This window comes from Diuraphis noxia, unplaced genomic scaffold (genome assembly GCF_037042655.1).
Source record: "Diuraphis noxia isolate RWA-SAM2 unplaced genomic scaffold, SU_Dnox_SAM2 contig0005, whole genome shotgun sequence".
NCBI lineage: Eukaryota > Metazoa > Arthropoda > Insecta > Hemiptera > Aphididae > Diuraphis > Diuraphis noxia.
Genome location: NW_028301715.1, coordinates 42,514,224 through 42,531,745, shown reverse-complemented (window position 1 = coordinate 42,531,745; position 17,522 = coordinate 42,514,224). Strand labels below are relative to the sequence as shown.

Here is a 17,522-nt window from a genome sequence, read left to right as displayed (position 1 = left end):
TTATTGTAAATATATTATATTTATTGTGGTTGACTAATAATTAATGTATTCTTACGTCACAATAACTACTGTAATATGAACTATAAAATGACTTGTCTATAGTAAGTAATTAGTAGTAGGTAGTTTATATTTAACATCTTAAATTTAATCTAAATTACAATTTTATTAATACACAAATAAATAACAATGATTCATAGATCAACTTAAATAATGTTATTACGTGAACAGAATTTGTACGAGTAACCATTATGTATTTTTGTAATCATTAATTATAGTAAATAAATTATCGACGGAATTCGTTTAAAATAGCTATACCATCAACGTAATTCCACTTTTCGACGTGTTCCCAGTAAGTTGTACAATATGATCTATATAAACAAAATAATATGTTATATTGTATTCATAATATTCCATTATGTGTTTAACGTAATACATTGTAGTTAATCAATATTTACTCCCTTAGAAGATTTATTTTTTTTGAATTACAATAGAATTTATTTAGTTTACTATCAATCTTAATCACGTCTACATTTATTTAATTACATTATGCTTTTATACTATTCATAGAATTTCTTTTCGCGCTAACCATCGTTAACGTCCAACATTGATAGTATTGTTATACCAATGAAATAATATCGTGATTTTGTTGCATTTTACATTAATTTTTTATATCAAACTAATCATTCATAAGTACATCGCTTTTGCTTTTCGATTTATTTTGACTATATTTTTTAGTTTTAACTCCGTCTTATAATAATAATGTTGATAGTTATAAATCAAATATACGACAGCAGAACAATATGACAGAAGTTGACCTACACTACATTTTTTTATGAAATAAAACTATATTATTATAATGATGTACCCGTAGGTTTGAAAATTTGGTTTGAGATTATAAATGCACAGTTATTACGAAAAATTTTTTATTCCACATACCTATTAAAATCGTTTACCAAATCACAATTAAATTTCACGTATTGTTAAAGCAAACACCGTGACAATATCATGTGTGCGTGCACAAATCACAATAAAACAAAACCTCTAAATACTGGACACTCGCTGAAATTTGGTCCGACATTTGGAAGTGTCTACATGCAAAGGAAGGATTCAATATATATATATATATATATATATATATTTATATGATAGGTAAAATATTTTATAATGTATAATATTGTATGCATCGAACTCGCTGTCGGATTCTTGCGGTAACAGGATGGAGGGCCGTGGAAATTCTTCGAAAACTTTTGAGCTCTCGTCGAAAAACAAATCATGATCGTAAATTACTTTCAAGTTAATATTGTATTGATACCTATGCGTATATTCATACATATACCATATAGGTCCATCTGATTATTTTCAGTGGTTAATTTATACACCCATAATAATACTAGTATACACTGTACCTGCACCCATAATGTACGTACGTGATCAAAGTGATTTCTTGAAATCTTTGTGCACGGCGTCGCTGTTAATTAACGCCAACTTCTTCTCTCTAAGCCGAGCCGCAACACTCACTTACACACAAACACACATATTTTACGTTTCCACGAATAATTATATTATGTACATATTATATTATACCCCAGAATTCGGTATCCACTCTTGTCCCGCGCTCACGCGACGTATATATGTGATTGTGCGCGCCCGCGTGTGTGTGTGTGGGCCCGTCCAACGAGATAAGCTTATTTTGAACGGCAAAGATTATCTGCACTTAATTAATTAAATCTCGTGAATTCGGCTTTAACTACGCCAATTGGCTCGAGCAAACAAAATAATTAGTCACATTCTACATGACCCACCACATATTATATAAGTTATGAGTTTATACGTTAATCACATTAATATTATACGCGAGCGCGCGCGTTGTATTTATTAAAACCTCACCTCGGAAATCAATCACGTTAAATATACATTAAACACGGAAAATATATTATAATAATATATTATGTGTATACTATAATATGCACATACTTTATTGCGATATTATTACTATAATGCACCACGAGTTTATTGAGTAAGATTAATGCGTTTGGTGTCTCCGAGACATATTATATTATAATAAAGTAATGATTATAATTATAAAAGTTTAACGCTGGTGGAATAGTTTATTCCTTATTGTTTTTATTAAATTACTGCGTGGTTTAGAACTTTGACGTGTCCGCTCGAAATAAGACTCTCCTCTCGAATAGGACAGGTACATGTCCACAAATAAATTTATATTTTTCTCCGGGATGCTATAATATAATGTATTATGTCCTAAAAGTCTCGTTATTGTAAGCATAATACTTTCATAAACGCATTTTACTTTTTACTGATGTACACGTGTCCGTGTATTAAATATTATTAAAACGTATTATTCCCATACGTCGAGGGAAAACATTATTACGAAATCACATACGTTTAAACACGTGCATTATATTTTTTATTTGCCATTGTTCTCGGATTTGGTGATACTCGATAGATTATATCCATAGTTATTTAAGCTTTAATCAATAAAATATTATAAATCGCAAATCATATCGTTATAAACCTCAATTTATGTAACAATTTCAAATAACGATAATACCAGCTATCCAAACGATTGTTCTGATATTGCAATGTACAACTACATATTGTGTATTATTATAATATTGTTATTGTGTAAATAATCATGAACGAGTTGAAATAAAATGTTATGGTCTGGTTGTGGTTAGACATTTAAAATAATATGATCATAACACTTTACCGTAAATAATGAATTGATAATAAAAAATCAAGAAGCCACCGACGTTCGGAAAACGACTTATTAGCAACAGCTGCACAACAATAATTCCACTGGTCCAATTGTTAAAAATATTTTTTTATATATGTATACCTACTGAATTGAAGTAATAAGTACAAAGATCATTTTAAAAACAAATGATATTTTACTATTGTTATGTTATCATGTTATGGTTGAATAAATAGCACACACAACGTTCGCCCAGTACTCCACGATCATATTATAAATCACTGATTTGCTGCTAGTTCAAAATACACGTGTAACAAACCATTATGTATATAAAAGTATAGTATTCTGTTTCATAAGTATTTAAAAATGTACTCATTTATTTAAAATAAATAAAAATTCAAAACAATTAGATTAGCTAAAAATAAACTATCATTTTTCGACGCGGCTACCCTAATCTAATCTACGACAAACCAATGGAATACATATTTTTTCAAAGGCTTACTATATCATACAAACAATATTTCAATAGATGTTGATGTTTTTCGCTTAAATTAGTGTTTACCTTGAAAATAACCACCTTGTTAAGGGCTCTCAAACTGTTTTCTCGCACGCTAACATGCATATTACGGGTCAGTCGCGCATCAAACAAATCGAAAATTGATAAAGTAGCAAAAATATTATCATCACATATTTTAATATAAATTCTGTTTTTTGTTAATCAAAAATATATAGTTCTTTCCATTATCCAAAGGCCGAATAGCCACCCGCAAAATATTTGTAAACGGCATTTAAATACCTGTGCTAAAATAAAAAATAAAAAAACTATGTTTCTCGTGCTAATAAAATATATTATAATACAGCAGAGGATGAATCCCTGAAATTAAATAATTTGGATACAAAACGGCATTGACAAAGGGTCTCTACACGTATCTTAAACGCGTAATTTAACGACACGAAATATAATAATAATACTATTTGTGTATACAGTCTCACGATGATGGATGATCTGACATATGGAATAACTTTTTTTGTATTCAATATTTATATTATTTTTTTTCTACCTATATAATTCATAGACACTATTGTGCTATATTTTTAGTATATTTTTTTTTATTATTTGTTTTTTAAAACTTAAAAAATGATAACATTTTTCTTGGATAAATTCAAATTACCCTATTTGTGAATCTGATTATAAGAAAAATGTTGATGGTATAAAGATTTATCTAAGTCAAATAGTTTATATTTAGATTTTTTTAAAAAAATTCAATATTTTTTTTTTTTGGTTAAATTAATTTGAAACGTAATAACTTTTTTTTAAATTTTATTTTTAAGAATTTTCTAATATAAGAATGTTTCTTAAATTATTTAGTTATCATATAAAATCAACAGTTTTTGTCATACGTTTAATTAGCATAATTTTTTTTCGTTGAATCTTTCTGAGACACGTGTATTATGTATATATATATATATATATATATATATATTTACATCATCGACTACTTCAGGTACATCTCTCCACGATCTCGTATTATTACCAGTCTATTGTATTAGCATGTGTATGGAGGTAGTGGAGAGTAGGTCAAATATACAATTTATTACACTTATTGTGGCGTAAACTACAACCGCGAATGAAGAATGACCTCTAGTTAAATATATAATACCTATGCACATCCTGAACCCACGGTATTATAATAATGATAATAGCACTCGACACGTATAATCCTTTAAAATTCATAGCGTTAAAGAGGTGGTGGTAGTGGAGATCCTGTAAAGCGACACGTTTCCTGCAGAGAATCGCACCACCGGTAAAAAAATTTCTCCCTCGAGCGTACAGCTCTTGTTCCTATCCACTGATGTTTTTTTTTTTTTTTTTTTTTTTTTTGTCGTTCAGATTACGACTACAATAAGAGACTTTGTGTTGATGTTTTGAACAAACGCTCGAAAAAAATTACCGTTTAAATTTTGTTTAATGAACCATTACTATTTTTATCGCAGAGAGTTAATTTTTCACGCGTGCGCAGAACAGAGTTTCTGTTCATAGCGTGATGAGTGATGGTGACGTTGAAGTGGTAGGTTGCTTTAAAATGTGATATTATTCATCATTTCGCAAATGCATGGGTTTCCATGTTTTCCGTGAGGGATATTAAAAATTATGAGAATCCTTTGAAATTCGTATCATTCGGTTGACGATTAGCGTACCAAAGTTTAAACGTGTTTGTCACTTGCTTAAATCCATTTTGGATGAGAACAAATTGAGTGTTAACATTTTTTTCAACTAGCCGTTTTGATATGAAGGCGTTCAGTTCGTATTTTCACACGTGTCTCTCTTACCGAAAATAATATCCTCATGACAAGTCGTCGAGTAAGTGGTGACGGCGTGAGGGTCGAGTTATGCGATGTTATTTATCGTTTTGCCAACGAATGAGCCCCTAAACCGTTTTTCCATGTCGCGTATCGAAAATTGTGACTTGTTAAAAATCTCCAAACTGAGGTGAGCTAGTAAAGATATATTATTATATTTAACGAGCAGTGCACGATACAGACGTCATGACGGCTGTCGACAAGTCGTTAAGGGTCTCTTGCGGTTCAGATACAATATTATTATTTCAATTATATATGCAGACCTGTTTGCAATGTTGTCTATCGACTACATAATATGAGTATTGTATAGATAATATTTTATGATTATATGATATTATTATAATAAACATTCAATTGATTCATAATGACACGGTTTGACCTACAACTTGACGTTCATTAGGCCTGATAAGTTGGTGGTTACGCCCCAATTAGGCAGTGGGTTGATAAATTTAAACGTATGTAAAGCACGTGGAAGTATATTAATTTTGGATTAACGTGACGTGCAATAACCACCACAAAGGGAAATATGATTATATACTATTGTGTTATTATCATTGCTTTATCAAAAACATCTCATCAGGGAACTGAAAGCGTATAATATTTGTTTAAACTTTCATTTCCTGAAAGTTTTTTGTCGCTTAAAAGAGTAGCGCTGATGGAACGGAGTTGGCCAAAGCTGGTAAAAGGAGTCACTGCAGTATATTATTATTATATAAAAAGTTAAATATTATAAGTTTCAATGTTACCAAAGTTTGGTTGATAAAAATTAATATTATTTTTCAACCAATCAAAACTGTGACTAAAATACACATAGTGAACATATAACGCGAACTATGTATAATTATTATAAACAACAAATATAATAAAATAGGTAATTCATCATAGATCATCATTAAGTACAATGCAAATAAAAAATGCATATTAATAATTTTGTTAATCTTTCAACAGTATTAGGTTGGTGTGACGTGGTGTCTGAAATATGTTTTGAATCACAACACCGACCGGTGTCACTAGTTTCCGGATGTGTGACCATCGGGTTAGGTAAGGTTAGGTTACCATACACGTGTTACAAAACACAAACCATCCCACCTCCACTACAATTATAACCGATGGCCACAGTTGATAAACTCAAGATTAATAAAAAAAAATTCAATTAAATTCAATATCATAGCCCAATGTTAAAATCATACTGGTACTTCGGATATACATACATTTTTAATATTAAAACAGTGTATCACGAATGTACCTTGAGAATTTTAAGGTACTTTCATTCAATAATGTGATATTATATTTCCATGTATATTATATAATATGGGTTAATATTTTCATATTCAGAATTGTAGCAAAGCGAATTCCTTGGAAAAACGTTATGTATTATAATGAAAAGATAAACGTACAATTATAGCTTCGATTTAATCTAACATTTCATCACAGAAGTTGGGAAATTTTTAAATGTATTTTTATTTTTATCGAACATAATAGTTAAAAATATATTTAAATACCACCATAAACGTCAAAAAAGCATTTAGGTAGGTTTATGTTTTGTATTAGAGCTCTTCCAATACAATATTCTTTATAACTGTTGTAAATGTAATATACTTTTCATTCAATCAAGTAAGTTCAACAAAGAAACAAATACAATAAACTATCGAGCTAAGTTCAAGTCGATCAATACGCTTACCTGCTAGTGCAGGCTAGCCTACATCGTCTGAGCCCGTCACAACATAACACTGTGTTAAAATATTTAATGGAATTTTACTTATGGACAGGAATGATTCTTCGTTTTCATTTATAAATTTTTAATAGTGGATAAACATAATATTTGTGTGCGCTTGGGAGCGTGTTTTTTTCCACGTTCTAAAACCTTGGCGGAAGTTTGGCTTACGACTGTACACGCGATGCACTTGTCTTGATTTATGTAATATATTGTGTATATTTTATACTAGAAAATCTACCGATTTCGTAGTTTTCTCTAGAATGTTGTTCCAGTTTACAAATTGTTGTAGCAATACAGTCGTTACCAAAATAGTAGATATAAATTAACAGGCTAATGTCAAAATCAATTTAATATACATTTACAGAATTATTGTCAAAATGTTGTACTAATATTATCGCTATAACTATTACATGCATTTATATTGCACATTAATCGTCTCTGTTTGGTTTGAATTATCCTCCATCGTTTAACACATTTAACAAAATATATCAACTTTGGAATGATTGCCTTGAGATATTATTATTTAGTCTATGATTTTAATCACGTTTAAAACTTCTTATCGTGAGTCATTTAAAGTTATGCTCATACTAATTTAGTCTATATTGATTCGATTTATTTACAACGATTGACAGCACAAGTAAATTTTCGAAGTAATGTGACCATTATATACGTACATATGTAGTATATTAATAAACTTTAAACTATAATTTTACTAATTGGTGTATTACATAAGCAGACGAAAGGTTTCATTGAAATATTATCAAAATTTATATGCCATGTATAGTGTATACTAATGTATGCTATGTAAAATTATGATAGAATATCTTTAAATATTTCTTTAAAGTGCTTATAAGATTATAACACCACATCGAAACTCCGTGGTACAAGTCAACATAGAAAATTTAAACTATGTAAAGACGAAAAATATCAACAAAAAATATTAAGTGTTGTTTTGTTTATTGTAAGTTCGGGGTTGTTAATCGCTCTAAAAATATTACGTAAAAACATTTCAAACTTGTTATAAGAATTCGATGGATTCCCGATTTTGACAGTTAAAATTGCATACAAAAGAAAATGAACTATACGAAACCTAAGAAAGTTTTCGTTCCAATAACAAACCACATGAAATTATTGTTAAATTATTCATTATTTCCCATCGTACACCAGTAGCTTGATCGAGTTCAGATTCCAAGAAAAATATATCTCGGTTTTATTTATAGATATTAAATAATAATATCGTATTATTGTTCATAAACAAACAAACAAACAAACGAACGAACAAACAAATAATAAAACTTAGATATTTAGTAATAAATCTGCGAGTACTTGGACACGGCGGCGACGATGGTGACATCGACGTCGGAGGACGAAAATAATACTTTCTCGGTCAGCACTTCTGCAGTAGTGTGCTGCGTATATACGAAAATAAATTTTATATAACCCCATACTATTATTATTATTATTATTGTTATTATACATATATAAAAGGATGGTTATAAATATGAGAGGCCGAGAAAAGCTGCGATGCCACAGAGTAGCGTATAAAATCGCTCGAAATGTCTGTCCACGCACAGAATATTATTATACACGCTACGTTCCACAGCGTAGTCATTAATCTAACGTACGTTGATATTTCGTTTCGAATATGCGTCTGTTTCCGGTGTCATCTTTTTGCAAAGCGGACGTGTAACCCTTCCGGCGGTCGTCACAATACGACTGCTGTAACACGACCGGTGCTCGAAACTAAATTTCCGCAATAGAGTTTATTAAAACACAAAAACAAATACGGACTAACAACTGCAACTGCAACAACAGCCTGAAATTTACCCCGTTTTCTTTCCACTAATAAAGTCTGGTTTTTAGAACAAAATGGTGGATTCGAATGGTGTTCCCGTTTGTTTGTCCCCCGAAAATATAGCTACAACGGACTTAACGCTATACCAAACCAGTTTCTTTCCGTAGATTGCTACTGGGTTTTAAATCGATATAATGAATTTTAATATTGGATACATGTTTGCATATCCAACAAAAATACACTTCCTATTTAATTGAATTCTCGGCGTTAGAGTAGGTACTTAAAAGTAACGGCACATGTTTAAATATTAATAAGTTTAACCATACGGCATCTTATGCTGCAGGTTAGAGAACGAAACGATCACAATAAATGAATTTTTTTTTATCTGACAGACAGATATTATACTATGCAACTCAAAGACACTCAATCGTAAAAATAAATCATACACTAAACCGGAGAGTGTTAAGCTCATTGTTCTTATGTTGGTATACTAACACACCACTTTGAAGTCGCTGAAGTAGATTGTAATTTTGTGGTTATTGTTCGTCATTGTATTATTAGTGTCGTGGTGGTGTCATTATATACCTACTATGGTGATCAAAAAAGTGCGTGCATCATCAATCGTTAACAGAAAACTTTGTTTGATCAAAAATATTTATCGCGCCACAAGATAATTTCATAATTTCAGGCGATCCACCTGTGATACTATTTCGTAACTAACTCAACGTCCATAAGCGTCCACAATGAACATGCGTAGCTTTTAAAACTTTAACTGAAATGTTTTAGATTTCATTAATAGAAATACAGTTGTATAATATATGGATTAAAGTTAAATGGGTATACATTTTAGTAAATGTATATTATATAAAATGTTGTGTATTAATAATATGCGATTAAAAATCTCTAGCCATAACTTATTAAAAGCAGGATGTCCTGTCAGCTTATATTTTCTTCGCCTCACCAATCCATAAAATATCAACCTAACCCATCACGTTTTGATATTATGATTTAAATTTTGAATACATTTCTAAAAATAGTAAATTTTCTTGAAAATTTTAATGTTCGCATATGTTACAAATTAAAAATCAAAAAGTATTAAAAGGCCAAAAATGATTTTCTAATATTTAAATTAGCTTATAATTTTAGTTAGAAACCCGAATACAACAAACGAGAGTACGACGTTCTGCCAAAGCATAATTATAAAATGAATATATATTTTATAGTAAACAAATTTACAACTGTTGCGAGTTTACTAAGTAAAAAACCTTCAATTTTTTACTTTCTCCTACAAATAGATCTTAAATCGTCACTTATTTAGTTTTTAAACATTCAATACGGGCGATGACAAATAATTATAATATTTTATACTATTACCATGACGCATAAAACGATAAATTATTGTGCACGTGCAACCATTGCCGAAATGATACATAATTATTTATAATATACGGTGTTTGTAAATTGCACTGATTTATATAAATATTTTACAATATAGTATTTCTTACAAACTAAAAAGGTTTAAATACATCGATTATGCAGTAGAATCTGTCAGAAATTAAATAGCTAGGAACAGTGGCGTAATTATGAATTTAGTTTGTGGGGGGATTGTTCACGCCACGCGGGGTCGTGTTGTTCCCCAGGTAATATTATCAAATATAGTTTCTTTTATTAAATATAATATGTATGTTATTTGTACGGGGCCGTCGGGGCCAAAATACGATCGCATAATAGCATGAGATTCGGAATACAGTCGGTCGGCACTCTGACTGTCGATCGTCGCGAATAAACGCTGCAACGGCGGGCACGTTTGACGTCGGGAGGCGTACATGAGCTACCAACCTCCCGCCGACTGTACCGGCCGGACCTATGTACTATGTAGAGCACGGGTCAGACTGGTCCACAGAGCACCGGTCGCAATAAGGTACACGATAGCTACAAACTTGCCCAATCGAACTATTCTTGGTGACCCGTGTGTATTCTGCGAAGAGTATTTATGTATAATGTCATAAATGCTCATTCCACTGGTAACAGTATGAGGGCTCACGGTGAGCAAAGACGAAGCGTTCGGCAACCCGCGCGCTCTAAAGGAGCCCGGGTCTGCACGCCGGCTACGGTGCCACAACATGCCAAACGGCCGGTCCCGTGTTCTGTAACGGAACGGACGCGCCAGCGCGCCTTAGCGAATCACAGGCCGGCGTTTGCATATCTTCAAGCGCTTTAACGAATCACAAGATCACGGTAGGCGTGGCTACGACAGCAACAACCAGCCACAGACCGCCATTTAGGCAACTACAGCAACAACACCGTTATACACACAACGGCATTATAATCGGACTGCTGTGGGCGTGGTTTCGAAGGTGGCAACAACCAATGCATTGGCCAGCGCCGTCACGTGACCGTACGCAATAACCAACCACAGACAATCATGGGCGGTTCATGTTAGTACACAGCGCCGCAGCAGGCGAGACCAAGATTATAAAAGGGAGTGCGGAGCACAAACTCAGTCAGTAGTCAGTCCTACCTCACCGTAGCAAGACCTACCCAGGCAGACTTGCGCGGTTCGGGACCTTCTGACACGACACATCTACGCCGTAGCAAGACCCACCACGGGCAGACTTGCGCGGTATAAAACACTCACACGGTACAGATACTCCGTAACAATCCTCTAAACAACTGAACCAGCATCAATACAGTCCACTCAAACAATTCCTGTACGGAACAGGGATATTATATATTTTTAGCAAAATTGTTATGTCTCATACAGTAATCTACACCACTAAATATAGAATGTTAGCATTGAAAAAAAGTTTTTGGGGAGATCTATACCTTTAATTACACTCCTGGCTAGGACATAATTGTCATAACGAATACATAAATCATAACTATACGTATTCAAGATTCACATTATTTTATTAAAAAATTATATTAATTGGTACAATAATTTTCGATATTCAATTTAAAATAAATATCTAAAATTCACTTAGTATAGATAATACAAAGAAAACAGTTTTAACTTTTATTAAATAATTTTCTTACTTAAAATAAATAATTGGAATTCCTTTGTTGTTTGTATTTATGGAGTTGATAAAAATGATGAAATGTTAAACATTTTTTTTTTTTTTTAACTATAAAATAAACATTTATTACATAAATTGTGCTTAATATGAAAAATAATATAGTTTTAACAAAAATACCTGATAGTGGAAAGTAACACACGTAACCCACTGACGACAATCTCGGAAAAAAATGAAATTACAAAATAACATACCTACTCTCAATATTGTTTGACGCAATAACAGACTTACTAGAAGATTTTTGATGCCCCGACGTCACATTGCATTTGTGAAATGTAATATTTTATTTACCTTCGACTTATGACTAAGATTATCCTAACATTCATGTCAAATTTTATCATACCAATAGTAACACTTTTCAAAACCTGGTCGGGACATATACCCGTTAAGTCTTTTCGAAACACATTTGAATAATATAGAAACGATATACGAAATTCTAAATTCTAAACTGCGTAGGCATGCATAATAATATTATATACGAAACAACACGTAATAATCCAAATAGACGCATGCATTCATAATAATAATAATAATAATAAATTATCAATTTGTATTATTATCATAGGTATACGTACCGAACGCAAAGACGAATGAAACGAAAGTGCGCTAAAGTTAAGTTACAGCGCATAACAACGAAAAGATGAATCTCGAATTTCAAACTCGGTATACATGGCATTAATATGGATATAGTACAACATATTATATATACATACTAGCTATAGCATCGAGATGCTTCAAATAATTAACTTAAATTAATTAAAATTTCTGACAAGTACCATATGCGATTAATACTATACGCCTCGGTATTTCGTTCTAAATAAATCAGCATGCCACCGTCACGAAGTTGATCGGCATAATGCGTGTATGGTTTACTGTTCAAATTATTCAGTCAGAGTTATTGTAGGTACGTTTTAAGCATAAAATATTATACGTAAAAGTGCTTTGCTTATTCACACACCGTATGCGCCGCCACCACGATTAGTATAATAATTCTATCCACAACTGTAATCGCTTCATATAATTATGATATTACGTGGCTTTTTGTTAATGCTCATTATTCTTGTAGTAATAATAGGCAGTTCAGTAGCGATCAAACTGGATTGAGGGAGATAATGGACGAGGATTTACTCCTCAATGGCCTTTTTTTTCAATATTTATTATAATATAAATTAAATATTATATATTTGATTATCAAATATTGCATGCTAAAAAACATACTACCCTCCTCCAGCCATGACCACTGATTTAGATCCATAATAAACCTAAAATATGCAATTACTGATCATTTTTTTGCACATTTTGGTAGCTTTCGGAAGAAACAAATTTTGTTTTTTTTTTTTTACTGAAAAAAAATTATTGTGGGCATTAGGTTCATAAGAATTATAATAATAATAATTTGTTTTCGGCTAAAAAACAAAGTTAAACCAATTTTTAATATATAAAAAAAAAGTATTTGAAAATTGTACTATTATAATAAATGTATTATGGGTATTTTTCTTCTTCTAACATTTGAATTCAGTACCTAATTATAATCTAATAAGGATTTAGGATTTGACGATAATACTTAGGAACACGTGATTCAGTTTTGCTGCAGCATTAAACTGCTAAAATGAAATATTATATTTTTATGTAAATATTATACTTTATGAAGTATTCATAAGTATATCTATATTTTATTCACCTTATTGTTGTAGAAATAATCTGATCATTGTTGTATATATGCGATCTCTGAGCTTTATTATGGCTCGAAGATAACTGAAGTCAAAATGTCTGTTACGTCCTACGACAAACACACAATTCACTAACACTTTGATGTTCATTCCGTAAAACATAATATTAAATTCAAACACGCATAACCGCATCGTGTAAGTAAAATGATTCCATTTTCACGTGACTTTAATCTGTTGTTTTCCTCGTTGTCGTGGGTTAAGTTACCTTCCAAACACACACCCGTAGTTTTTTAATTGCGTAGTGTACACCGCATAACAACGTCATAACTTAATGGAAATCTCCAAACAATGGCTCATATTTTCGGCATGCTATTGATTTTGCATACTATATTATACAATGTGTTAGCGCGGTATTACACACACACAGCACAACACGTGAATAACATCGCCATAGTGATGTTTGAAATGCAATTAAAACCGTATATAATTTTAATACTATATAATATGCAGTTGACATTATATATTATTATGCTTTCCTTATTGGCATATTATATGACAATATATAATATAATTATGGTGTCGACGCAGATGAAGTTGTTTGCAGAAATATAATATCCATGAAAAAAAAAAACATGTCAATATCACTTAATTTCTTTATAATAATGGTAATAATATTAGTATTTAATAGTTTCTAGCGATAATAATTGTGTGAATTTCATCGATTGAAAATAAATTACAAATTATTGATTTACCAATCGTTACTAAGAATTATTGTTAAATTCAAAATTATAATAAACTAATGTTAAAAATATTGACGGGAAGTAAAACATGTAAGCTTTTGACACCAACACTGCAAACACGAAATCTCTACACCTGATATTTAAATAATAAATTGAACTATAGTAAAAACGAGTAAATTTAAACACAAAACTTAAATCAATATATAACATCATTCAAGTGTTTTTCTATTGTATCCATACGTCGACGCTGAAAATTTATCATTTTTTTTTTCAAATTATGTATATATATGTATTATGTATCAGTAAGTTGTTGTTGTCTGGTGTGAAATAATTGTAAGTTATATAATATGGTTTCCTTACATCGAGGAATAGATCATTATCCTCCATGGTGATAAAATAAAAAAGTTTTTTTTTATAAAATATTCAACGCATAAATACCACCCAAATTATATTACTATTATTTTATTTTTATTCTTACCAAAAAAATATTTTTTAATCACGAAAAGTGGTAGATAAAAAATATATACTAAATGAGTTATTTGATGTATTTCGTCTTGTTCGTAATATTGAAGCTCCGTTCTAGATCTAAAGTATATTTTATTATGCTATAAACTTTGATAGGAAATACATTTTTTTTTACAATTTTCGCTCTCATATTGATAGTAAAATAATAATACTTAGCCAATATGCAATTATATTCACTTGTAAATTTAAAATGTATTGTTGTTATCTTTGTTGTACACAAATTCAATAACAAGTATTTTATGTGAATGATCAATGGTGGTCATTATACTTTATATGTTTATATTTTTAAACAAAATTTATTTTCATAAAAATTATTCATGCTGAGAAATGTGCAAATTGGTACCATGGTATTTTTTTTTAATAATTCTAATTTAAATAATAACTTATACATTTTTACACAATCAAAGTACTGTTAGATATAAAAAAATAAAAATACACTTATTCAGAAGTATGCAAGATGAAGTAAAACTTCTGCGTAGTCTTTAGTGGTATTTGGAATTGTATTTATACCATAAAATAATAGTTATAAAAATAATAATATACATAACATGCTTAACAATAATATAGAATAAGCTTAAAGTGACCATTTTGAGAAACATATAATTATTGTTTCAATTTGGTTGATATTGCCGACAATCTCGTGTCTCGAGCATAATTTCGTTAGGTTAGGTTAGGTTTCAATTTTGTACCCTCCGTAAACAAGTTTCACTTCAAAAACGTAATATTTTTCCTATGTAAAATTTTCAAACGAAATATATTTTTACCGTTTTGAAGACTCAGAAAAAATAAATAACGTCAATTCACAATTTTACATTTCGATTAGATTGATTTTGCGATATGATGGTATTTATTATTTTCAAAATAATAATATCTTTGATATTTACTTGACGTATTCTTGAACCAATCAACATATATGTTTCTTATAGAAATGAACCACTGAAAGTCATTTTCACTTCCAAGTTTTTATGCATATTTATTGCGTGGAAGCCGATTGGAAATACGAAGTGAATAAAACACCTAAAATATATGTCGAACTTCAGTGGTGTATACTACAGTTGATTAACGATCCAATTTAATTATTAGTTTATAAAAATTGGAGACAATACTTGTGGGTTTAATGAACTCAATTTGACATTGGACGCCGATGATTAGACACCTCATATTGTACAATATTGATATTTTTGATATCTATAAAACGTGTAACATCTGAAACTAAATACAATATGTTGTACTGAAAACGAGCAATGTGACTCTTAAATGTATCAAAATCCTAAAATATAAATAATAATAATTGTTATGAAGTAAAAAAAAAAAATATCTTGATTTTTAATTTATTCATTAGTTCAATATAAATATTGCATTAAAAAAGATGGAATGAGTATAAATTAAGGAAGTCGGTATGAAACAAAAGTACAAACTTAAATTTTTAGTTCATTATATTTACAAATCTAATACATTTTCACCGCGTTTTGAAGTTCCAGAGAATAGAAAAAACGTAAACTATCACAGATTAATTTCGATTAGATTTTGTAGTTGTGGTATACTTATTATTATTTTCGAAATTATAACATCTTTTATTTTGGTGCAAAAATTAACGTCGATTAATCCCAATTTACCATCATATTTTATACCAAGTGAAATACTGGAGACAAAATAGTAAGTTCATCTCAATATGGTATTTACTGCTAGTGGTTTTATATACATATTATAAAATATATTATATTGATATTATTTATAAAACGTGTAACAACTGTGACTAAAAAATATGTTATACTTAAATCGAGCAAACCTTACTCTTAAATAATATAAAAAGTCTAAAATGTAAATTTTTAATGAAGTAAAAACAAATGTCACTCGACTTAATTTATTCATTTGTTCAAAATATGTATGCATAATTTCAAGGCTAGAATAATAAATTAAGAAACCCAATATCAGGATAACAATAATTCCCGAAATACGACGGATAACAGCATAATATATTATATACTATTTACTTTAATCTTTATACATACATAATTTTGCAAAAAAATGATGACACTGAGTACAATTATATACAGAGAAACTTCCATAATACAAAGTATCGAGTGAATAAATAAAACGAAAAATGTATTTATTTTTTAAATATAAAATAATTACCTAAATAAATTTGGTCTAATTCGGTTTGATTCTCAAAATGGTTTTAAACAGACAATTGTATAAATTTTAAGTTTCACTATAATAATTATAATATGAGAGACGTATTCACGTATTATTATAAACCAAAATTAAATAACAGTTGGGATACCTCTATACCAACCGTTATTCTGTTACGGTACATTATGTTTGAAAACACAATGTGAGTGAGTAGATATTATTTCAATTATATTTTCACGTGTAGCCCATTTTAGGACCAAATGTTTCCATCGGTCAATAAAATACAATATAAAATACAAATATATCTTTTACTCGAGGTACCAACTAAAAACATTTTTATTGTTGTTTCCAGATCTATCGGAATGCCTGTTGAGCAAATCAAATAAACATCAAAATAACTTGGGTGAATTCTTAGGGAAACCTGATCTACCATACTTCGATAAGGCTGCGTCGAAAAATGTGACGTCCCCTTTGGGAAAAACGGCCTATCTCAACTGCAGAGTCAAAAATCTTGCAAATAGAACCGTAAGTAAATAAAATATATTTTAATGATTTTTTTATTACTCTGGGTGTAGTAATATAATATATCGAAAACATTGAAATATAAATCAATACATCAATAATATTATACTACGAGTTAAATTTATGCGTCGGGATTGCTTATTAAAGTCAAATAGAAACTAAATACCAATATAGTAGTGACAAATATTGTGACTGAAATAAAAATATGATATGTCATACATTGTGAATGCCTACAGCCCACATATGTAATGAATCCAAACGAAATTTTTTCG

General features: G+C 30.1%; 1 protein-coding gene across 4 annotated transcripts in view; it reads left to right on the top strand.

Moving 5' to 3' along the window:
* The window catches only part of LOC107166174 (zwei Ig domain protein zig-8-like), a 417,908-nt gene that overhangs the window by 294,180 nt on the left and 106,206 nt on the right, over nt 1-17,522 (top strand). For all 4 annotated transcript variants that reach the window (XM_089229654.1, XM_089229653.1, XM_089229655.1 and 1 more), the window contains exon 3: nt 17,081-17,253. In XM_089229654.1, coding sequence (XP_089085780.1) covers nt 17,081-17,253 — 173 coding nt within the window. The remainder of the gene's footprint in view (nt 1-17,080; nt 17,254-17,522) is intronic.